This window comes from Talpa europaea, assembly GCF_964194135.1.
Source record: "Talpa europaea genome assembly, chromosome: 15".
Taxonomy (NCBI): Eukaryota; Metazoa; Chordata; class Mammalia; order Eulipotyphla; family Talpidae; genus Talpa; species Talpa europaea.
In genome coordinates this window covers 18443442-18465508 of record NC_140083.1, presented here as the reverse complement: position 1 = coordinate 18465508, position 22067 = coordinate 18443442, and the positions used below count along the sequence as shown (strand labels likewise).

General features: G+C 41.9%; 1 protein-coding gene across 1 annotated transcript in view; it reads right to left on the bottom strand.

The window, feature by feature from the left end:
- Positions 1 to 15474, bottom strand: part of UBE2N (ubiquitin conjugating enzyme E2 N) — a gene marked incomplete at both ends in the record, with an annotated part of 28065 nt that extends 12591 nt beyond the window's left edge. The window contains one exon of the mRNA XM_084255893.1: positions 15445 to 15474. Within this exon, the coding sequence (XP_084112019.1) occupies positions 15445 to 15474 (30 nt within the window). The remainder of the gene's footprint in view (positions 1 to 15444) is intronic.
- Positions 15475 to 22067: the final 6593 nt, after the last annotated feature.

Below are 22067 nucleotides of genomic sequence, written 5' to 3'. Positions count from 1 at the left end.
GAAGGTGTCCTCAAAGCTGATGCAAAGAGAGGCTCCAAGGATAAGGGAAAAAGTAAACTCTTCAGTTACCATTTGCCTGTCTTCCTGGGCATGTTCTCGCTCGAATCTGTCCCCTAGCAAACCTGGCACAGTTCTGATTTCCCTGAGCACTGGAGGGAAGGGATGGCACAATAAAACCGGAAAAAATCAACTGACGTGGGGCACAAGTATTCGCCACAGTATGGAATGCTTACTTAAAAAATAACCTGACAGTCAAAAAGAGGAATGGGAGTCCTGTCCCTGAGCTTAATCAAATCAAAAACATTTTTTTAAAGACCTTATAAAATCCCTCATTCTACAGGACTGAAGTCAAGTACTGCCACATCTCAAGGGCTTCTTGCCCTTCCCTATCTATCCTAGGCTGGGCCAGAGGTGAGGCAGCTTTCTATCTTTAAAGTCTCTACACCGGAAAACTGGTATGCCAGATATAGTCTCTCACTCAGCCCTTTTATACTCTGTGACTCTGGAGGTGGGATGCTGCAAACCACATTTCTTCTTTCCCAGAGATTTCCTGTTAAAACTCTGCAGATGTCGGGGTGCTAATGGGAAACTTCAAGAGAGGACCGGCCTCTTCCTGGTATTCTAGTCTATTTAAGGTGCCTATGAGCATCCCAGCTTCCGATAGCACATTCTTCCAATCTGCAATTTAGCCAACACTGAAAGAAGCAGCTCAATCACATCTTTCCAGGGAGAGCCAGACTCTCTTCCAAAGTCTATATCCCAGGGCCGCCCTGGTGGCTCAAGGAGTTAAGACACAACCTATGAGGCCTCCCTGGTGGCACAGCGGTTGAGTGCTGGGCTGCGAAGCTGCCAGCAGCCTCTGCAGCGCTGGTTGGATCCCCGGCTGCTGGGGAGGGTCCCACATGGCGCGCAGACCTCTCCTGCCGCCCGCTGCTCCCCTCAGCAGTGTACTTCGGTCCTTCTGCCTGTTCTGCTCCCCGCTCTGGCTCTGGTGAATTCTCTCACCTCCCCCGCTTCTGATTGTACCCAGTGCTTGCATAAATAAATATTTTTAAAAAAAACACACACAACCTATGAAGCTACCCACAGCCACTGCAGCGTGAGTTCAATCTCCAGTCAGAGAGCTACCTACATAGCGCAGCAGACCTCTCCTGACTTGCCCACTGCTCCCCTCAGCAGTATATTTCAGTAAATCCACCTGTTCTGCTCCCCACTCTGTCTCTGGTGAATCCTCTCACCCCCCATACCTCTGGCCTGTACCCCAGTTCTTGTGTGCATAAAAAAAATGCTTTAAAAAAAAAAAAGTCTATATCCCATCTGGGAATCCTCCCCAGTGTCTAATATTTAGTAATTTTAATCTGTCCTCCCCGCCCACTGGCCCCGAATTAGGAGTTGTAGTTTCTTCTCAGAGTTACATGTCCACAATAATTCAAAGTTCTGTTTTTACCCCTTCGGTCACCTAAGTACAACTTTGTACATGACAGCTCCGTTCTGTTCAAAAAGCTGCCAGAGTAAGGATAAGCCCAGCTGCCTGCACACCACCTACTACCTTACTTTCCTCTTGGCCTCCATTCAGTAGAGGATACAAAGGACTGTTGGGTAGTGGAAAGGCAGATGTGCCAGTTAAGAAAATGCCAACCCTAGAGGTTGCCATGCAAGTACACAAGGGTCCCCAACTGTCTGGAAATCCCTTTACTTGAAATAGGCAAAGCCATACTGACCTTATCCAAAACTAGAAAATAAGCAAATTCAGAACCTCAAAGGTAGTTTATTGGTATCAGTAAATTTCACAGAAGTCAGGCCTAACCCAATACCACTCTTTCTTCACCTATCAAAGCAGCAAACTTCAGCTAGAACAGATAATATGCTTCAATTAAGCGACACCCAAGTGTAAATAACACAAATAGAATTTCATAATCCAGGAAAATTTTTGAGACTCCCAACCATCATACAAACAATTTCTCCCAATCACCCTTCTCTAGTATCCTTGATGAAAGATTTAGGGTCCAGCAATTCTTCACACAACTTAGGTAATACTTTGAGGTAATACCTTCCCATAGCTGGAAGTCAATAAATCTAAAATGTAGGCTGGAAAAATCAAGATTAAGGAAGAAGACATTATCTGGGATCATCCCTCCAGAATATAGAAATCTTCTTTCTTACTTCCACTACAAAATTTTTTCAATAGAAATGTGACAAGAATTGAGGAGCAAAATGGGCAATATTTCTGTTGTTGACAAGTTACCACATTTTTCAAAGCACTTGCTACCCAACATCAGTTGTATGACTAATATAAAAAAAGGAACGACATGTATAATTTTATAATTGTAAAGCGCATCTTTGGAATTGAAATGCATCATTTGTTGGTGCTTTAAGAAGATACAACATTTTTTCTTAAACCATAATTGGCCTGATGAGTCAATTCAAAAAATAAAGTAGCACTTTGAAGTGAAGAGGTACTTGTGTGCATTCTGAGCATATTAACATTGCTGTAATTTGGCTACTCATAAAAGGGAACATGCTTGATTTTCTTCCTTTTCATTGAGAGTAGACCTAAATATTCCTTAATACACACCCTGTGAGGCACAGCAAGTAAATGCCTGCTCACTAACAACCAGGACTGGGTTTCTGGCTGTCAGAGTCTGTTGCAACGTGGTACAGGAAAATTTGCTGATACAATGTCTACAGCAAAGGAGGATGACACTAGGAGTCCTCCAACACCTTTGTTCATGGACCCATTATGACTAATCTAATATTATCAATCAAACAGTAGAAAACAAAAGGCTGTTATATGTGTAAACCATGAGAACAAGTATATATGTGTATTTGACCTTGTCAAAAGCACTTGACCCTTGAATAAGGGGCAGGGTAAGGTGGGCTGACATTCATAGAGTAGAAAATCCCCATAAAACACCAGGAATTGCTTTCAGGAACATTCACACTTTTATACCAAAATTCACAAATGTTCAAATTACATATGGGGGCCTCCCTGGTGGCGCAGGGGGTTAAGCACCACACTATGAAGCAAGCCTCAGACTCTGCAGCACGAGTTCGATCCCCAGTCTGCCAGAGAGCAACCCACATGGCACAGCAGACATCTCCTGTCTCGCTGGCTGCTCCCCTTAGCAGTGAACTTTAGTCGATCTGCCTGTTCTGTTCCCCACGCTTTCTCTGGTGAATCCTCTCACCTCCCACATCTCTGGCTTATACCCCAGCTCTTGTATGCATAAATAAATAAATCTTAAAAAACACACACACACGAATTACATATGGTCCTCGGTTGACTGAATCCATGAATGCAAAACCGAGGTAGAAAAAAATCCATGTAGGGCCTCCCTGGTGGCGCAAGGGGTTAAGACCCAGCCTTATGAAGCTACCCACAGCCATTGAAGCAAGAGTTCGATCCCTGGCCAAGGAGCTACTTACTTGGCACAGCAGACCTCTCCCGTCTCGCCTGCTATTCCCCTCAGCAGTGTATTTTAGTCAATCTGTCTGTTTTGTTCCCCACTCTGTCTCTAGTGAATCCTCTCACCAGCCACTGGCCTGTACCCCAGCTCTTGTATGCATAAATAAATAAATCCTTTTAAAAAAAGAAAGAAAGAAAAGAAAAAAATCCATGTATACGTAGACTAGCTCAGTTTCTCAAAGGTTAATTGTATTTTATATTTTCCAATGTCTACAAAGAGCAAACTTATTTTTTCATAAGCTTTAAAAGGAAACTTCAAGAAAATTATGCTAAGTGAAGTATACAAGACATAGAAAGACACTTAAATATGCATTATCTCATGTGTCTGTGGAATCTAAAAAAATAGTCAAACTCACAGTAAGAGTAGAAGGGTAATTACTAGTAGCTGGGAGGTAAAAGGAAAGGGAAAATACCGGTCAAAGGGTAGAAACTTTCAATTAAAAGGTGAATACATTCGAGAAACCCAATAATGTACAGCACAGTGATTACAGCTATTCACATGCTGACAAGTAAATCTTAAGCTTCTGACCACCTCAACAAAAAGTTAAACTATGGGAAATGATGGCTGTTAGTTTCTGGTAATCACTTCATAATGTGTACATACATCAGAAACAGTGCATTATACACTTTTAATATACGTAATTTTTATTTACCGAAATAATTTTTTTAGAAAGGAATTTTTCCACTGATTCAATTAACAACGGGATCAACATTTGTTTCCCAGAGTGCCTTAACAGAATCCCAGAAAATAAAGTGACTCAAATTTTATTCCTTTTCATGGTACATCCAGAAATAGAGTTCCTAAACCGCAATCTACTTGCTATCAGGGATCTAAATAAGATGACGACAGTCAAGAATCAGTGAAGGTTCTCCCAAGGACACAGAGAAAACTAACCTAAGTAGCAGACTGCTGGGCAGTCACATGGGGATGGTCTCTCACGGTCAATGGTATAACTGAGAGGCTGGGAAACACATCATTTTCACTGGTAAGCAGTATCAGTTTCAGAGGTTGTACAGGAGAGGGGAGTCAAGGAAGGAGGTGTCAATGAAATACCCAAGATGAAAAGGTCAGGTTTTTAAAAAACCTCGTATGCCCAATTAAGTAGTTTGAAATCCATTCGGTATACAGTGGAGTCACATAAGACCACATCTGTGTTTTTAGGATAATGTGGTCATGTGGGAAACGGTGGGAAAGAGAATGCATATAAAACCATGAAGACAGGGAGACGCATTCTGAGATTATCACCCAAAAAATCTAGGCGGGTAAGAGCCACCACGACAAAGGTTATTGGGAAGAGGGAAGACAGGAATGAGTTAGGAAAAGAGTCATTTCTAGAGGAGAACCTGGTTATTAACAAACTGAAGGTGCATGAGGGCACTGGGGAGGAGGTGCCGGAAGACATTTCAGGCAACTCAGTTAACGCTGATGTGCTTGGTGTTAGTTAAAAGAAGAAACACTACAAGAGCTGATGTAAATGACTACATTCCACTGTTTAAAAAAAGGCTGACCTTAAACGCAAGACACCTAAGTGGAGATGAAAGGCAGGCAACCAGAGAGAGCTGAAATCAACTGCTAGATTTCGGAATTCCTGATCAATACGGACTGAATATGTTAAGTGAATAAATGTGTTCAGAAGAATACACAGTGACAAGAGGACCAAGGTCTGGGCCCAAGGAGAACATGAATTTTAAAAATATCATAGCAGATAGAATATAGATGTTTGTATCAGTTACACTGGAAAGCATATTCCAGAATACTGCTACTACTCACATCAGCACTTTTTTTTTTTAATTACCTAAGAGTCAGTTTAAAAGCCAAAAGGAAAAATCAGTTCAAGGATTATATGATTAAAACTTCTTGTTTTAAATTCTGCCCAGAGGGATCATATAATCAACCTTTAAAAATGAGAAATAAATGAAGCCCAAGGAAAGTGATTTGGCAAAGGTAACAAAGTTTCTCAATCCTTTAGATAAAAGTCAAGGTTGATTCCTACCAACTATTCACCAGAATTGGTTCAAATTTCTCATAGTGTTCAGCAATCAAATTTTATTTTTAAAGATTTACTATTTCTGACAATTAAAAAAAAATTTACAAGACTGAAACGTATTTCTTAAATGGTCTAAAGCAGTGCAAGTTTCAAAAGTGACTAGCTTTATGGGAAGCAATACAGATTATTAACCAGCTAAAACTTCCACTTTGTTTCATTTGGCATTTTCATTTCTCAAAAGCATTTACTTAAACAACTTCAAATGAAATGTTAAATGGGAACAAAGTACTGACACATGCTACAGTATAGATGAACCTTGAATACATGTTAAATAAGACACAATAAGTCATATGATTTCATTGATATGAGGTGTCCTGAGTAGGTGAATATCCATAAAGACAGCAAGGAATTAAGTGGATGCCAGGGATTTGAGGGAGCAGGGGTGAAGAGTAACTGTTAATGGGTAGTTTCTTTTCTGAGATGATAAAAATGTTGTGGAATCAGCGGTGATGGTTGAACAAAGTTGTACTCTACCTTTTTTAAAAAAGATTTATTTATGCATACAAGAAATGGGGTGTAGGCCAGAGGTACAGGGAGTGAGAGGATTCACCAGAGAGAGTAGGGAGCAGAACAGGCAGATCCACTGAAATACACTGCTGAGGGGAGCAGCAGGCGAGACAGGAGAGGTCTGATACACCTTGTGGGTCAGCTCCCTGGCTGGGGATAGAACTCACGCTGCAGTGGCTGATGACAGATTCATAGTGCTGATAATTTAATCCCTGCACCATCAGGGAGGCCCCAATAAATCGTACATTTTTAAAGGGGAGATTTTATGATACATGAATTATATTTCAAAAAAAAATATTTAGGTTTCCCTTCCACATTTGCTAAGACTTTCAAATTGTATCTATAAATTGAAGACTGGAATAACAAAACAAAGAGAAGGGGAAACTGTCTATAACTTGTTTTTACATGTATTTAATATAATAATTGAATTTCTACTAACAAATACATATATACATGAACTACACTTCTGAAAAAAAAAGTTTCAAATTAATAGACTACGTCTGCAGTATTTATGGCCCAGCAAAGAAGTGCTGACTCACGGAGTGGTCTCGCCCTGCTCCAGCATCTTCCTCGTTCCATGAGTCTAACCTGCAGTGACTGACATTCCTCTTCTCCGACCCCATTCTTCTACTTATCTCCTTCAAAGTTCAGCTCAGATGTCTCCCCTCAAAAATTCTTTCCCTAAACCAATCTTGAGAGTTTCCCCACCGAGACTGTCCTATCTTTGGTGTTTCCACTGGATACTGTTTTCTACACAAGGCGCTGGTTGTTAGGATTTTACTTGCATCCTCGATATTCCATGTGCCTTTGCACTGAAGTCAAGTACACACAAAGGCAGTATTTCCGCAATGTGCACACTAAAATCATCTGGAGATGGTAAAAATTTTTTTTAGAAAGTTGGGATTAACAATTGTTAAAATGTCAGATGTATAAACACTCCAGATAATTGTGGTGCACAACCGTTCACAAAAATATCTTCTAGTTGCTACCTCTCTCAGGCAACACATCACTAGCCCTCCCAATTAAAATGGAAGGAGAGGCAGCAGAACTCTGTCTTGCCCACTACAGAATAAATCTGTATGTTCTATTCTCCAAAATAAAAAATTACATGGAAGGAGGTTCTCATAAGAAATAAGCATGGTTTGACCAAGTATTCACAGATCTCTAATCACAGTAGCAGGAACAGAAGAGCTTGCCACACTTGTAATTTAAACTCTACCTGAACAAAGATGACAAAAGCAACAACAAAAACTGGGTGGACAGTGTTTTTGTTTTGTTTTGATGTTACTTAAAGGAAATGGCTTTTTTACAGGTAAAGGTAAGAAACTTCAAGCTACATAGCTGTAAATCACTGTGACTTCAACTATGAAAAGAAATGACTGCTTGGTGGTTTGTTTGTTTGTTTTTCCTTAAAGCCAAACCAAGAATTATAACATGGGCAGGTCTAAGAGTCACACTGGAAAAGCACTTTCCTTCTGTTCAAATGGGAGAATATTAAGTCAGGTACAGATATCCTCCTCGAATAAAAACCACAAAATTCAACTTCATATATAAATGAATGGAAGACTAAATCTACTTTGTGGCTTACAGAATTTTTTAAAGTATTGTTTAAAATTAACAGAGAGATTATAGTCTCATGCAGTGACACCTCGAATGTATTGTGCTGTTAATAACTAAGAAAAAGAGAAATAGCTAATCATCAATCCCTTCTACCAGAACTCCAAATTTCCCCAATTCAGAGACCCAGGTGAGCAGAAGAGCTATATGCCACCCCAGATCAGAGGCATTCCATTTTAGGGCAAACTATATTACTAAATAGGGACTCACTTGTGCAAAAACTTCTAATTAAACTACAATAAGGAGAACTGATAAAACAAAACAAGAAAGTTAAGTATTTACTCCACAAACGAACCTGTTTCCACTTCTTTGTCCAAATGATGAAACACAAAATACATGCACAGTCAGCTATTATATAGGGCAGGTATGTCCTGGGTGAATGTCATCTACAGTGCCCTCCGTTCAGAGAATCACACTGCCTGGGTTTATAACAGCTCCACCAACTACTTAATCCCTCCGTGCAAGGATTAAGGAAAATACTAATATCCACATCACAGGATTGCTGCTAGAATTAAGCAAATTAGCACATGTAACAAGCTTAAAACACTAACTTGTACATAGTAAGTGCACAATAAGATGCCATATTCAGGTAATAGGAACTGTATAAAAATTGTATGATAATTAAAAATACACCTGAAGAATGGCTGCCACATCATATTGTGGTAAATTATGATTCAGAGACTAAGCCTGGATTTAACAATGCAAAATTTAACAGTGTTTTATTTGAACAACAGTTCTTGATGCCAACTCTCTGAATTTAAAATTAACCGCAGTCCTTGACAGAACACTAGTAATAAAAGATACTATCTATCCATCTCACTGGATTTCCAGAATAGGTGCTACTTTTCTCTCCCCTTACAGCTTTCATACCTGCTATTCCATTTGTCCCAATTCCAATGTCCATCTTTTAAGTTTAAAATAATTTCCTTCAACATGTGTTTCCTTCAACCTTTCCTTCATCCTTGGTCTATGGTAAATCCCACACAACTCTTCTTTCATAGCACATCTCAATGCACTTTCCTCTTTTATTACTATGTTTTCCATTAGACAGGGATGCCTATCAGGTTGCACGTGGCTTAGCCCTTATTTACCACGTATTCAATAAATGTCCATTTAATTGAATGGAAAAAAATGTCGTGAATGTTTAATAGAAAAAATGTTATAGAAGACTGAAAGTTGGTCTTGGGCTCTTATCAGCATAACTAACTCACTTTTGCCTATGCCACATAGTAAGGTGGTGAAGGAGATGAAGATGTAATCTCAACTATCCTTAAGGGTCATGAATAATATGATAGCATTTAAAGGAGTTTGAAAATCTGAAGATGGAAAAAACCAATTAAAAAAGGCAAAACATGTCAACGCTAGATTTCTGAAACCAATGTCTAAAAATACTTTATATTTATTATAACTGAAATCCTATTTAGAAACCTCTGAGTTACAGGCCAATTTAGAACTATAAAACTTTCTATTCCTAAGTGCCCTTGGGGGATTTTACAATAGTTACATCCAGGATTGTAACAAATATAAAGTGTCTGAATGGTGTGGTGTAGCTCTTGAAAGACCGGATAAAGAATTCTTTCTGTTTATTCTCTGAGGGCTCTTAACCAGTTATCCAGCTCTTCCAACCACACAATAATGGTTTCTGCCCCCGGAGCCACAAGGACCACAGTTCTTACTCTTGCGTTCTCAGACTACGGTGATGCTACTACATGCCTCTAATCTACAAATTAAAGATGACTGTATTTAACCAAAAAAAAAAAAACCAATACACTTCACTTGGTAAGCATTTTAAAAGTTGCTAAGATTTTGGCTGGAATTAACTGATTCCCTATTAGTCCATCTAATCCACATATCTATGATGTCCCTAATGTACTATATTTGCAAAGAAAATTTCAACCATATAAAAATATTACCAGTTCAACTCACTTTTCATACAAAAAAAATATTTCTTGATATAACATTACTACATATGCTATGCCTTTCAGATACCTTTTGCTTTTAGAAAGTAAAATTATGTAACACAGTGATTAATCACCTACATCAGAACTTAAGGAGCACAATTGTAACATTTAAAGCCCCAAGCTGGATGCTCATCAATATGTTTCTACAATTTATTACTATAAGTGCATATGCAATCATACCTCATAAAAGATTTAAATGTATGTTCAGAATCCATACTACTTGAATCTGCTAAGTTATTTTTAAAATCCATCTACACAATATGGGGGAAAGGCAAAGGTACTGAGTTACAAGTCAGAAATTTTAATAACCCAACTTCTTTGAACTATGGTCTCATCAGAGGAGGAAATGATGGTGTTTCCAAAGAGTAGAACTCTATGGCTGTAAGTGGTAACAAGTGTGGAAAAGACTCAGGTATTCACAAAGCAAATGAATATCATTATCACCTAGCATGGGGGATACTCAGAAAGTGCTGGGTAATTTGATAAAAGTTTCTATTTTGTGAGTCAATCAATCTAGACTGGACAAAATGGCTGACACAGGAACTTTAAAAAATAACACTACACTCACTGCTATTTTTAACTTACTTTCAATTATGCCCACACTTCAAAATTAAAACATTAGGTAGCATATTAAACAGTATCTTTATAGCATCAAAGTTTAATCACCTCTCAAAGCAATCCAGGGATTCTTATCCCAGAATCCATAGACAGGAAGGGAATTTACATATAAGCTACATCAAGAACCTGAATACCCAGAAGTCATAAACAAAAATTATGGCTTACTGTCCTAGGAAAGTGAGAAAATTGTTGAATTGGAACAAACAAAAGCGTTAAGAACCACATTATTGCCAGTCAAATTTTTACTATAGAAGCTCATCTGTTTCCTAAGGATGTTTTAAATGAAAGCCATAACAAGTTCATCTTCATCATGGGCGTTTTCATACCTTTTTTCAAAAAATAGGGGAAAAAATCATTAGTCAAAGATTTTCAGCACCTAAAAATGGGCCAATTTTCTGAATCACTTTTCTTCCTAAAAACTAGCTTATCTGCAGATCATGTCTTTTAAGACTTCCCATCTGTATCTTTCCCTTTTCCTTAATAAAAATGCCATGCTCTGATGAGGGGGAAAAACACTACCTTATCTATTAGAATACATTAAATGAGTGACTTTCAAATAATGATAGGGAAAAAGTGGTATCTGTATTTTTAATAATCAAAATTATTAAAGTGAAAAATAAATAACTCAAGTTTCAATGCAAAGTCAGATCATGTCATGTTATAAGAATTTAAAGTTAAGCCTTTCCAAATAGAAAAATAAATTTAGGAAAAAGTGGTAAAATTCTCATCTTAGCATATTGGTCTGCTAGGTTTTAATCAAGTAAGTCAATTCCTGTGGTAAGTGCTGTGTGATAAGGCTTTATTTTATTGTTTTCATTATTAATTTTGAGAAGGCAAAGCAATTATCACTGTCAATGTAACATATAAAGCTGAAATAAATTTATTTTGACCAGTGCCACAGTTACCCATATCATTATATTTGTTCCCAAAATAGCTGCTGCTTCTTTATTACAGAGGATTAGGGAGGACCTCCTATTTTAGATTCTTTTTACCTAGGTGACTTTAAGCTCTAATTGCTCAGTCACTTTCAGACAATAGTTCTGGCCTAGGAAAGAGAGAAAAAGGAAAAATCTGGACTGCACAGATTCAGTATAACTTGCACATGTATACTACTATATATATATGTGTGTGTGTGTGACTATTCATTACAGCATTGTTTATATAGCAAAATGGTGGGAGCAATCTAAGTCATCAATAAGCAACTAGTTAAATTAAGGTCTACCACAGGTTCCACAAGACAGACCTTTCTAAAAAAAATGAGCCACCTGAAAGATATACTGTAGGTTGAGTGGGGTGGGGGAATCACAGTATTTGCATGGAGAAGAAAGGAATAGGCCTAACATACACGCACCAGTCTCTGGCTTTTCTGGAAGGATACTCTATAGAAATAATGGTTGTCGGGGGAAGGGAACTGGAATGCAGAAGGAGAGATGGGTCTTAATTTTCTTCTTCTTTTTTAAAAGATTTATTTATTTATTTTTGTACAAGAACTGGGGTACAGGCCAGATGCGAGGGAGGGTGAGAGGATTCACCATAGACAGAGCGGGGAACAGAACAGGCAGACTGACGAAATACACTGAGGGGAGCAGCGGGGGCGCACCATGTGGGACCCTCGCCAGCGGGCCAGGATCAAACCGGCGCTGCAGAGGCTGTGAACAGCTTCACAGCGTGGTGCTCAACCGCCTGTGCCACCAGGGGAGGCCCTTCTTTTTTTAAAAAGATTTATTTATTTTTATACAAGAGCTGGGGTACAGGCCAGAGGCATGGGAGGGTGAGAGGATTCACCAGAGACAGAGTGGGGAACAGAACAGGCAGACAACCGAAATACACTGCTGAGGGGAGCAGTGGGCACGACAAGAGAGGTCTGCTGCGCCCTGTAGGAGTCTCGCCTGGCCAGCCGGGATCGAACCCCCTCTACAGAGGCTGTGGGCAGCGTCACAGCACTGTGCTCAACCCGCTGAGCCACCGGGGAGGCCCATTAATTTTCTTTATGTAAGCTTTAAAATCTTTCAAAGGTTTTCCTCCTCACCTATAAAATTGATTTGGTTTTTAGTGAATTTATGGGTAGAATTAAGACTAACTTCCATCTCAGACATGGGTTCAAAATGACTCTACAGGGCAAAAACAAAGTGAAGATATGACATAGAATAACTAACTCTCCTAAAGCTTTCTTCCAAAGCGCATTCATTCATTCAATCAATATTTCAGTACCTACTATGCATTCTAGGAATTAGAACAATGTCCAAGTACTCCAAAAGTCCTTGCCTTCATGGAACTTTAGTGAGAGAAGAGATAAACAGTAAATAATACACTCTGAGTAGTGATAAGTCCTATATAAAAATGCAAGGAACGTGGAGAAAAAGAGAAACTATGGAGGCCAAGGAAAGGGAAATTTGTGTTTTAGGAAAGTTAAGACAGACTCTGAGAATACATGTGAGCCAAAAACTGAACAATAAGCCAAAGCAAGTAATCCTATACACAGCAGGAAGCCCTATGGCTGGAATAAGGTTAGTCTCTTATAGGTTACAGCAAGAAGAGCAGGAGCTGACCTCTAGGGTAGGGAGATCCCAGGTCTTGCAGCTAAAGGAGAAAAGGTCAAAATTTTATCCTAAGTGTAAAGGAGAACTTTGCACAGTTCTGTGCAGGGGAGTGATATGATCTACATCATATCAAACCCATAACACTGCTGCTATTAGTTTCCTTCTAAGCAGGACAGTGGGACTGGCAATAAATGATGGAATGGAACAATGGTTGGGGCACAGGGGGAGGCAAGGATATGTCTGATTCTTATCTGGTTATCTTTTAAGTCGAGTCTACAGAATTTGCTACCGGATTGTACATAATTACCTGAATGGGACAGCTAGTTGAATACTAAGTCTTAAAAATCATTTTATGCTACTATAATTCTTTCCAGTTCACTGGCACGTTTACATACACGTCATTTTCATGACAAGAGGCAGGGAAAGGTCACACTGAGTCAAGATCCAAGTTCTGCCTCTTGCCAATTTTAAGACCCTAGGAATAGGAAAGTAGTTTGGTGGGGTTTTAGATCATAAAACATATTTTCTATTTCACGAGATTACTGTAGGCCTCTAATGTTGAAGATTTTGCAATGTAAATGATGACCATTTAGAGGTAGAACCATATCAATAGTTGCTCAATGAAGGATATGTTCCCATCACTCAGCACAGTAGAGTCAGTTACCAAGACATTCCACACAGAACTTGCACTGTGGTTGACAGAGAAGAGACACACTTCATTTTCACTTGTTATGGAAAAACCTAAATGATACAAAAGCAGGGACACTAGAAAAAAACAATCTTCTCATTCCTAGTGGAAGAAATAGCTCTTTTAGGCTATAAATGGTGTTAAAGTAAAACCACCTAACTTTCTACAGATAAAACCCAAATCAAGGCACTGTTGATTACAGAGATGCTATCGAGATACTGTCAAGTTCTGTGAGTTACCACTATATTAGTTTAAATGGTAAAAAGTAAACACTTAAACTAAATTACTGTTCGCCATATGAATTGTGTTATGAGGACTTCAATTTATTGCCCTCTATCATTTCTGTAAGTTTATAAACAAGGTTCCACAAGAAATTGGTCACCCAAGGCTTTCATATTACTGCAGAGTATCCCAGAATCAAGAAAAAAAGTTAAAATCTTCGTTTTCTGCGTATTTAGACTTATCTCGATTATCAATTTGTAGTTATGTTGATAACCTAAGAGTAAATAAAAATTTGTGGCTACCTGATGACCAGCTCCTTTCATCCACCCCTCATTTTCAAATGGGACCTCAATAAACATGACCATCCAGGCCACATGACTGCATCATAACAAAACCACACTGTAAGGCTGCCTTCCAAGGCCTTTAGCCTTAGAATCTGAGACAAACCCATAACACCAATTTCACACTGTGAACTTTCATATTAGAGACTCCAGCACACAATGAAAACCTGGTCCACTTTTCTAATTTCTAAGAATTTCTACCTCATGAAACGCCTTATTCCTCTAAATCCAGCACCTTTAGGTAAGTGACACCTCCCGTTTCATACTTATTTAATAGCAACTGTACAAAAGCAAAATACATCATCCTCCAACAAGTCTTCCACTTAGCATGCATCTCCACCAAAACTTCAGAACTTTATTAATTACACGTGCATCAGCTTATAGCAAACAAAACGATGCTGCAATTTAATGACTTCAACTCGCATATTGAGCAACAGCGGTTCCACTTATTTCCTTCACTAAAACTGACAAAAACCCTCAAGGTTTTTTTGGGGGGAGGGGTGTGGACTGCAACAAACTTCACATCGGAGCAGTTTAAAAAAATTAAGTTTTTTCCTGAGTTCCATATGTACCCGCCAAAGTATTCATAGCCAGAGGACGGTTTAATAATTAAAGCGCACAAAATCTAGAGGCAAAAAGATTTCACAAGACACCCCATACCTGCGCCCTCCCACCCTCGTCGGGTGCTAAACTATTTCCTTCCAACAGAAACTGTTCCGAAAGAGTTTACCGACCAGAGTTAAAATCACTTCGCGCAGATAACAAGCGGAAGCGTCTTTATCGGAGGTCGCGGAAGCGGGCGCAGCGGGGCGCGGAGCCCCCCACGTTCCTGCGCCCCCCACGTCCCTGCACCCCGGGCTCAGGGGCTGAAGCTGCCCCGGCAGCCGCAGGGCTCGCGGCCCTCCCGGGCCCCAGGGCCCCGCCCGGCCTCACCCTCCCGGTTCATTCATTCTGATCGCAGGGCTGTCGCACCCCCGCGCTCCCGCCGGGGCCAAGAAGGGGGGCTCCGGGGTGCAGGGGCCGCGTCCGGCCACTACCCCGGGCCGGGGACGGAGTCGCCCCGTGATTCCCGCGCGCCCGCGGCCTTCGCCCGAGGGTGGTCGGCGAGGCCGCCTTGGCCCGCGCCCAAGACCAGAGCCCGCAGCCCCGCAGCCCCGACCCCGCCACAGAACGCAGGCCAGGCCCGCCCGCGCGCCGGGCGGCCGCCGCGAAGCCCCGGGTCCCCGCCGCCCGGCTGCCCCGCCGCGGCCGGAAGTCTCCCCGGCGCCCCCTCCCCAGCGCCCGACTTCCCTCGCCGCGGCGGCCAGACCCTCTCCGCGCCGCCTCGGGCCTCCCAGCGCGGGCCGCGGGGGAGGAGGAAGCGAGAGGCCGCGCTGCCCGGGCCGCCGGCCGGGCCGGAGCAGAGCGGGGAGCGGGAGGCCGGCCTGGGCGGTTACCTTGATGATCCTGCGGGGCAGCCCGGCCATCTTGTCAGCTCCCGAGTTCGGCCTGTGGTCTTGTCTCCGGCTCCGCTCGCCTCACGCACGAGTGGAAGTCCCGGGCTCCACTTCCGGGGGACGTTGCCGCGCCCGCCGCTGCTGCTGCTGCCGCGGAGGCCCCTCGGGAAATGTAGTCCCTGCTCGGGCGCGGGCGCGGGCGGGCTTCCCTCGGACCTGGCCCCCTCCCCCGCGCTCCCCGCCCCAGCCCCGCTCAGGGGTGGCGGAAGTGACGCGCCGCGGCGGGGCAGGGACTTGGGGGAGGTGGCGCGGGGCGGCGGGGGGCTCCGGCGCCCGTGGCCGAGCCTGCCGCGCGAGGGAGGGACCGGGCGGCCGGCCGGCGCCTCGCGGGCCCCTTATGGGCGCCACGCCCGCGCCGGTGGGCGACGTAACAGAGGCCCAGGCGCCGACGCGGCCCGTTCGTTTGTTGCGGCGGGCGTTCGCGCTGCTTGACCGCGTTGCGCGCGGGCCGGGCGCGGCAGCGAACGGCTTCGGCGGGTGAACGCGCCGACTTCTTCCTCTGAGGGAGGGGAGGACGGAGACTGGGTAGCAAAACTCCTGACTGGGGGTCTCGAAAGTTACCCCGGAAAGCACTAGCCTGAGAGTTGCCATGTTTAAATTTCGCTTGAATCGGGCCTTTGACACACCCCACAGACCCCGAGAAACTCAAGAACTTGTAGCATGTTGGGGGCGAGGGAAAAGAATGACTTTTGAGGGCTCCCTGGTGGCTCAAGGGGTGAAGAAGCACCGCACGAGGAAGCAATCCGAAGCCTGCAGCACGAGTTTGATCCCAGGCCCGCCAGGGAGATACCCACATGGCGCAGCAGACCTCTCCTGTCTCGCCCGCTGCTCCCCTCAACGGTGTATTTCAGTCAGTCTACTTCTGCTCCCCACTCTGTCTCTGGTGAATCCTCTCACCACCACCACCACCCCATCTCTGGCCTGTACCCCAGCTCTTGTATGCATAAATGAAGAAATCTTTAAAAAAAAAAAAAAAGTGACTTTTGAAAGTCAGAACCTAGTAGTTAAGACACAGAGATGCTAGCTGGAGGATTGACCTAAGAAAGAACTAGGGAGTCCAGAATCATCCTTGAAAGAAAAATTACCCTACCTTATCCTACCTGAAGGAGGATTACAGTGAGGATGCGCAAAAGTGAGGTTGTTGGGGGAGCTTTACATGACATCCTGAGGCTTGACTGCTGTGGGATAGGCTTCTTGCAGATACTGTTTTACTTCGTTTTCACATTCATCATAGAAAGGTTTTAGCCTCCACTTTACGAATGAGACTTTTTTCAAAGTTGTGCGGAAGTGGAACTGTTTTGTCCCCAGGTAGTTCTGCCAAAACATGGACCCCTTAACTGCTTAACCACAGTGTTTCCTATGTGGTGAATTGAACGAAGGTGTTCCATGTGCTAGGTTAGTGAGTGAGATTACAAAGAGGTTGACACCCTTCCAGGAAGTCTAGTGAAAAATGGAGACAATTAATTGCAATCCAGTGTGTTACGCACGATCATAGATTCTTATAATGTGCTTTTGAGGGAAGAGGCATAAATAGCTTAAGTCAGAGAAGGTTTTCCAAAAGAGAAGTGGAGTCCTAAAGAATGAGTAAAACTAACTCTTCAAGGAAGAACACACCAGGCATAGGAAATAGCATTGAGCTATAAAAGAAAAAGAAAGAGCATTAAAGAAAAAGAAACTACATGGGACTCCCTGGTGGTGCAGGGGTTAAAGACAGCGCTATCAAACTGTCACCGCTGACCACTGCAGCAAGAGTTCCACCCACATGGCACAGCAGACCTCTCCTGCCTCCACAGCTGCTCCCCTCAGCAGTGTATTTCAGTAGATCCACCTATTCTGCCCCCTACTCTGTCTCTGGTGAATCCTTTCACCCTACACACACCCCGCTCTGGCTTACACCCCAGTTCTTGTATGCATAAATAAATCTTTAAAAAAAAAAAGAAAGAAAGAAAGAAATAGAAACTATGAGAGCAAGAAACCTACTAAGCACAATTAAAAAAGTGTTCTGGGCACAGTGCTAAATGATCACATGGGTTATTGCGGTATAATTATAAAGTATATAGGGTAAACTCTTGTAACCAGTCCTTTTTTAGATGAGAAACCAACCTTAGCATAAATAATGAGAACTTAAAATAACCAGAAATATGAAATGAGCAGTTGATGACTAGAAAAATCTGAGAAAGTAAATGACATTGGACAGGGATACTTTCAGAATATTTTAGAGAGGGCCCAAGGATATTCACTCTTATAGGAAGGCAGAGAGTGACAATTGGTTAGAAGAATACTGGTCAAGTTATCTAATATTGCATAACAAACAAGTTCAAACTTAGTGCTTAACATAATAAGCCATTTATTTAGCTCTTTAACCTGCAATTTTGACAAGAAGCACTCTCTGCTTCATGCTATGTCAGCCTGAGCAGCTTGACTGAGGCCAGATCAACTTCAAAGATGGTTCACATAGTTAACAAGTTGGTACTGTTAGTTCCTCTGCAAGTGGGCGTCCCTGGGGCAGCTTGGGCTTCCTTGCTGCATGGTGCCTGGGTTCCAAGAGTGAATGTTCTAGCAAGCAAAAGCTTAATCCCCTCTTTTGACTTAGCCTTGAAAATCAATTGGCCACTAGTCACAAAAAGCCCTCCTAGTGACAAAAGTAGGAGTCCTGGACTCCACCTCTTGATAGGGGAATATCAGGATTCAAGAAACTTGCAGAGTATGTATGATGAAAGGTATGATTGTGCTAACTTTGGAAAACACAAAGTATTACAGGTATATTAGTCCAATTATGCTTATAAGTCACCTGCTTTAGAATCACTTCTCGGGCTGAGTAAAGTAAGGATTCCTAAACCCTTCCCTCAGAGATTCTAATTTTCTAGGTCTCCAAGGCCTGAGAATCTGCATTTTAAACATAATGGATAATTTTGTTACATCATAAAATTTGAAAAACATTTGAATAATTAAGAACAAAAATGTATTTTAAAAAGTTACTGTGTGTCTTTGTTATAGGAGCTTCTTGGGTGTCTGGCTTCTACTTACTCAGAAGGCAAAACTCAAGAGACAAGGTTGGTGAAAAGACACCAGGTTTAATCAGGTGCAAGCAAATATGAGGACATGGCAGACTACTGTCCAAAAGGCCATCTCCCTTCACCGAGGAAAAGCCAGGACTTTTATAGGGGAGAACTAAGGATGGGAGAGGCAAAAGGGTGTGCAACAGCAGGATTTCAGAGGAATAGGTAGGGTTTTCCAGCAACTGCATTCACACCACTTTTTCTTCCAAGTTTGGTCTTGACCAGATCTGTCAAGATGCCAGTGGGCATACTTTTTACCACCGTCATGAGGTTGTGGCTTAAGCCTTGTCTTACTTTCAACATCATCTTAGTTTTTCAGCTGGGTTTTACCTGGTTTTCTGGTTTTGTCTGCAAGAAAAGATAAACAGGAGCAGAGCAAGGAGAAGCAGGACAAGACAAAGAATTTATGGTTACCAGGCTGCCGCAATTCCCTCCTCTGTCTCCATCCTCCTGGCTCATTCTTGGTAGGCAATCGGCAGATGTCCGTCTTCTGGAACTACTCCCAGCTGAATAGGAAAAGGTCTGGGGACCTAGAGAGGTGCAAAATCTTCCCCTGGTTAACTTGAGACATAGTCATGTCACAGGGTTATAATCCCATTCTTTATTCCTTTGAATTCAAATTATTTGGAAGTTTTAATGACTTCAGTCTTTCAGAGATAAGGAGGAACTAAATAACTCAGTAGAGAAGGGTGATAGGTCAAAAGAAACATAGTTAACGGTAACCAGAGACTGAGAAAGGGTCTCATTCATCCAAACCAATAAAAGCACTGTTTATAACAGGAGCCTAGTGGCAGGGTGCCATTTTTTTCAGGTGCCTTGCCTCTGGGTAGCCCCCTTTTTCTCTGCATTTTCAATTCCTAGGGAGCCTTGGAGCTCAGCTCAAGGTTGTTGTTGTTGTTACTCCTCTGTAAATACAAGTCTCAAAGAGAAAGACAAGTTTTTCCCCCCTTATGGATGCTTTAAGACCTGAAAGCAATTTATCCATTTGGCCTGGATTACACCTTCTTTTGGTTCTTTATCAGATGGGTAGCTAATGTCAGGCAGATGGCAGGTGAGGACTCTGGAGCTTTAATTTAGATTTGGAAACTTGTGATATACTTGACTTGTCTGTTGTTTATTTTCTTCACTGTGTGGTTATTTTCAAGCTTCAATGATATATATATTAATTATTTAGAACACTATATAGCAGTTAGCAAGGGTTATTATTTTTGTAACCTTGATAGAACCAGACATAGCTCTCGTTAGGAAACCAAAATTTTAAAAATTGACAATTTAACTTTTAGCAAAGATTGGTTAACCAGTATGAAATTCTCAGAATAGTAACACATTAAATTATACATTTCATGTCTCTTCTAGTTGTTTGTTTTTATTTTTTCATCCTTTCCCCCCTTGTGAACAGCTCATACTATACTCATCTGGAAAATAAAACCTGAACTTCTGATTCACTCTAAGTCTTGTAGAACAGGATATATTCTAGAAGGACAGGTTGTTACAAGGCTGAGACAAGGCTTATTCTCAAGTTAGAAAGCTAGTTAAGAATTCTACTTACTCTACCCATAAAATATGGATCCACAAAACTAATTGAATCCTTTCCTTCAGGGAGGAGTATTAGGCAGTTGGAGGACAAAAATTAAAGGAAGAGTTTTTACTCCATAATCTTGTATCTATTGGATTTTGAGCTGTATAAATGTTATCTATTCAAAACATAAAATAAGAATCCAAGGCCTCCCTGGTGGCACAAGGGGTTAAGTCTCAGCACTATGAAGCTATCCACAGCAACTGCAGCATGAGTTCGATCCCCAGCCAGGGAGGTGACCCACGTGGCGCAGCAGACCTCTCTTGTCTCGCCCACTGCTCCCCTCAGCAGAGCATTTCAGTAAATCTTCCTTTTCTGTCCCCACACTGTCTCTTGTAAATCCTCTCACTCACTGCACTTCTGGCCTGTACCCAGTTCTTGTATGCATACATGAATAAATCTTTAAGCAAAATATAAAATATGAATTCAATTTGCTAATTTCGACAGTCTAAGAAACATTCAAAGTTCTTTAAATGCTGTCCAAGAATGATGTCATATACTCAAAACTCAGCAAAAAGTTGTTGGTCCTTGCTATTGAAAAAATTATTATAGTGACCAGATAGCTCCACTAAGCTGAACAGTGAGTGCAAGGCACTCACAGAAGTCTGACCTAATTAATCTTTGGCTCTTCATCAAGCTCTTATTCATGTTTTTTTTCCAGTATCTGTTCCTTCTGGAACTCAAGCTGCAGTGCCTTTGCATTATGATATATGGAAAGAACAAGCAAAATCATGTTGGAGAAATTAGAGGATGCCTGTTCTGTGAGAACCTTCCACTTCTCAGAACACTATTTAATTGCCTCCTTCTCCTTCTCCACCCCCACACCCAAATATTTCAGGTTTGCTACTTTGGTGCTATAACGGCAAATGCATAAGTATGATTTATCTTGTGGCTACCATCTTAGGACATTTATTAATTCCTCCAAGTCAGGGCTCTCCTCCATCTTTGCCACCCTGTATCAGTGGGGCCTACCATATTGTCTGCTAGATTAGTGCTCTCAAATATTTTTGTCAGGGGAATGAATCGGTGACCACAGGCTGGAATAAACACCTGTTTGTGGATGGTCTGGCCCAATTCCCCCATACATGAGTGTTTCCAGAAAACACAGTATGTTTATATTCATCCCTAAACTTTTCATCTTGACTTCTTGGAGAGCAACAAAGCTTTTCTACAAAATGTCTTTGCAGAGATAAAACAGAGTAAGTCAGTTTGAAAAAGGTGTATCAGTCATCTTTAATAAGGGCCCTGTTTCAATTCATGAGCAACACTCATCAGACAGAAGTATTTGTTTGCAAGTACCCTTATTGTTTTTTAGAGCCTAGGAAAACTGTTTCGTGGGCGATCAAGACAGAGGTATCTGTGCAAAGAGGGTTCATGAACACTGACTCAGGGAGGAAGTGGGTGGAGAAGGAAGAAAAGGCTGTACACTGATTTTAAAAAGAAAGCAAAAACGCCTGCTGTCTCATATTCATGTCTTCAACAGAAATAGCTGAGTATGTACAAACTTTGCCAACACAACCCCAGCCGTAAGTAGATCTGAGTACGATCATCCAGGGCCAAAGAACACTCTCTCCAGGTAGAAGACTTTGGAAAAGATGAAGCCCAAGGGAATTTGAGTGGTAAGGTTTACTTTGTTTCATGATTTATGCTTTCCAAGGCATTTTGGAATCTTATCGCTCCCTTAAGTGCATATACCACTCCACTGAGTGGTTCTGGACAGCCCTCATTGACTCCACGCTGTTTCTATGAAGGTAAAGGAGGGGACATTCTTTTCACTGGACCATTTCCCAATGGAAGCAGGATTCCAGCAGATGGTGACTCAGGACATTTGGCAAGATGCCTGGCTGGAACAGGAACTCTGGAAGCCAGGCTCTTCTCTCTGCCTCAGTGTGCCACCCTTACAGGTTCCCAAGAGAACTGATTGCATT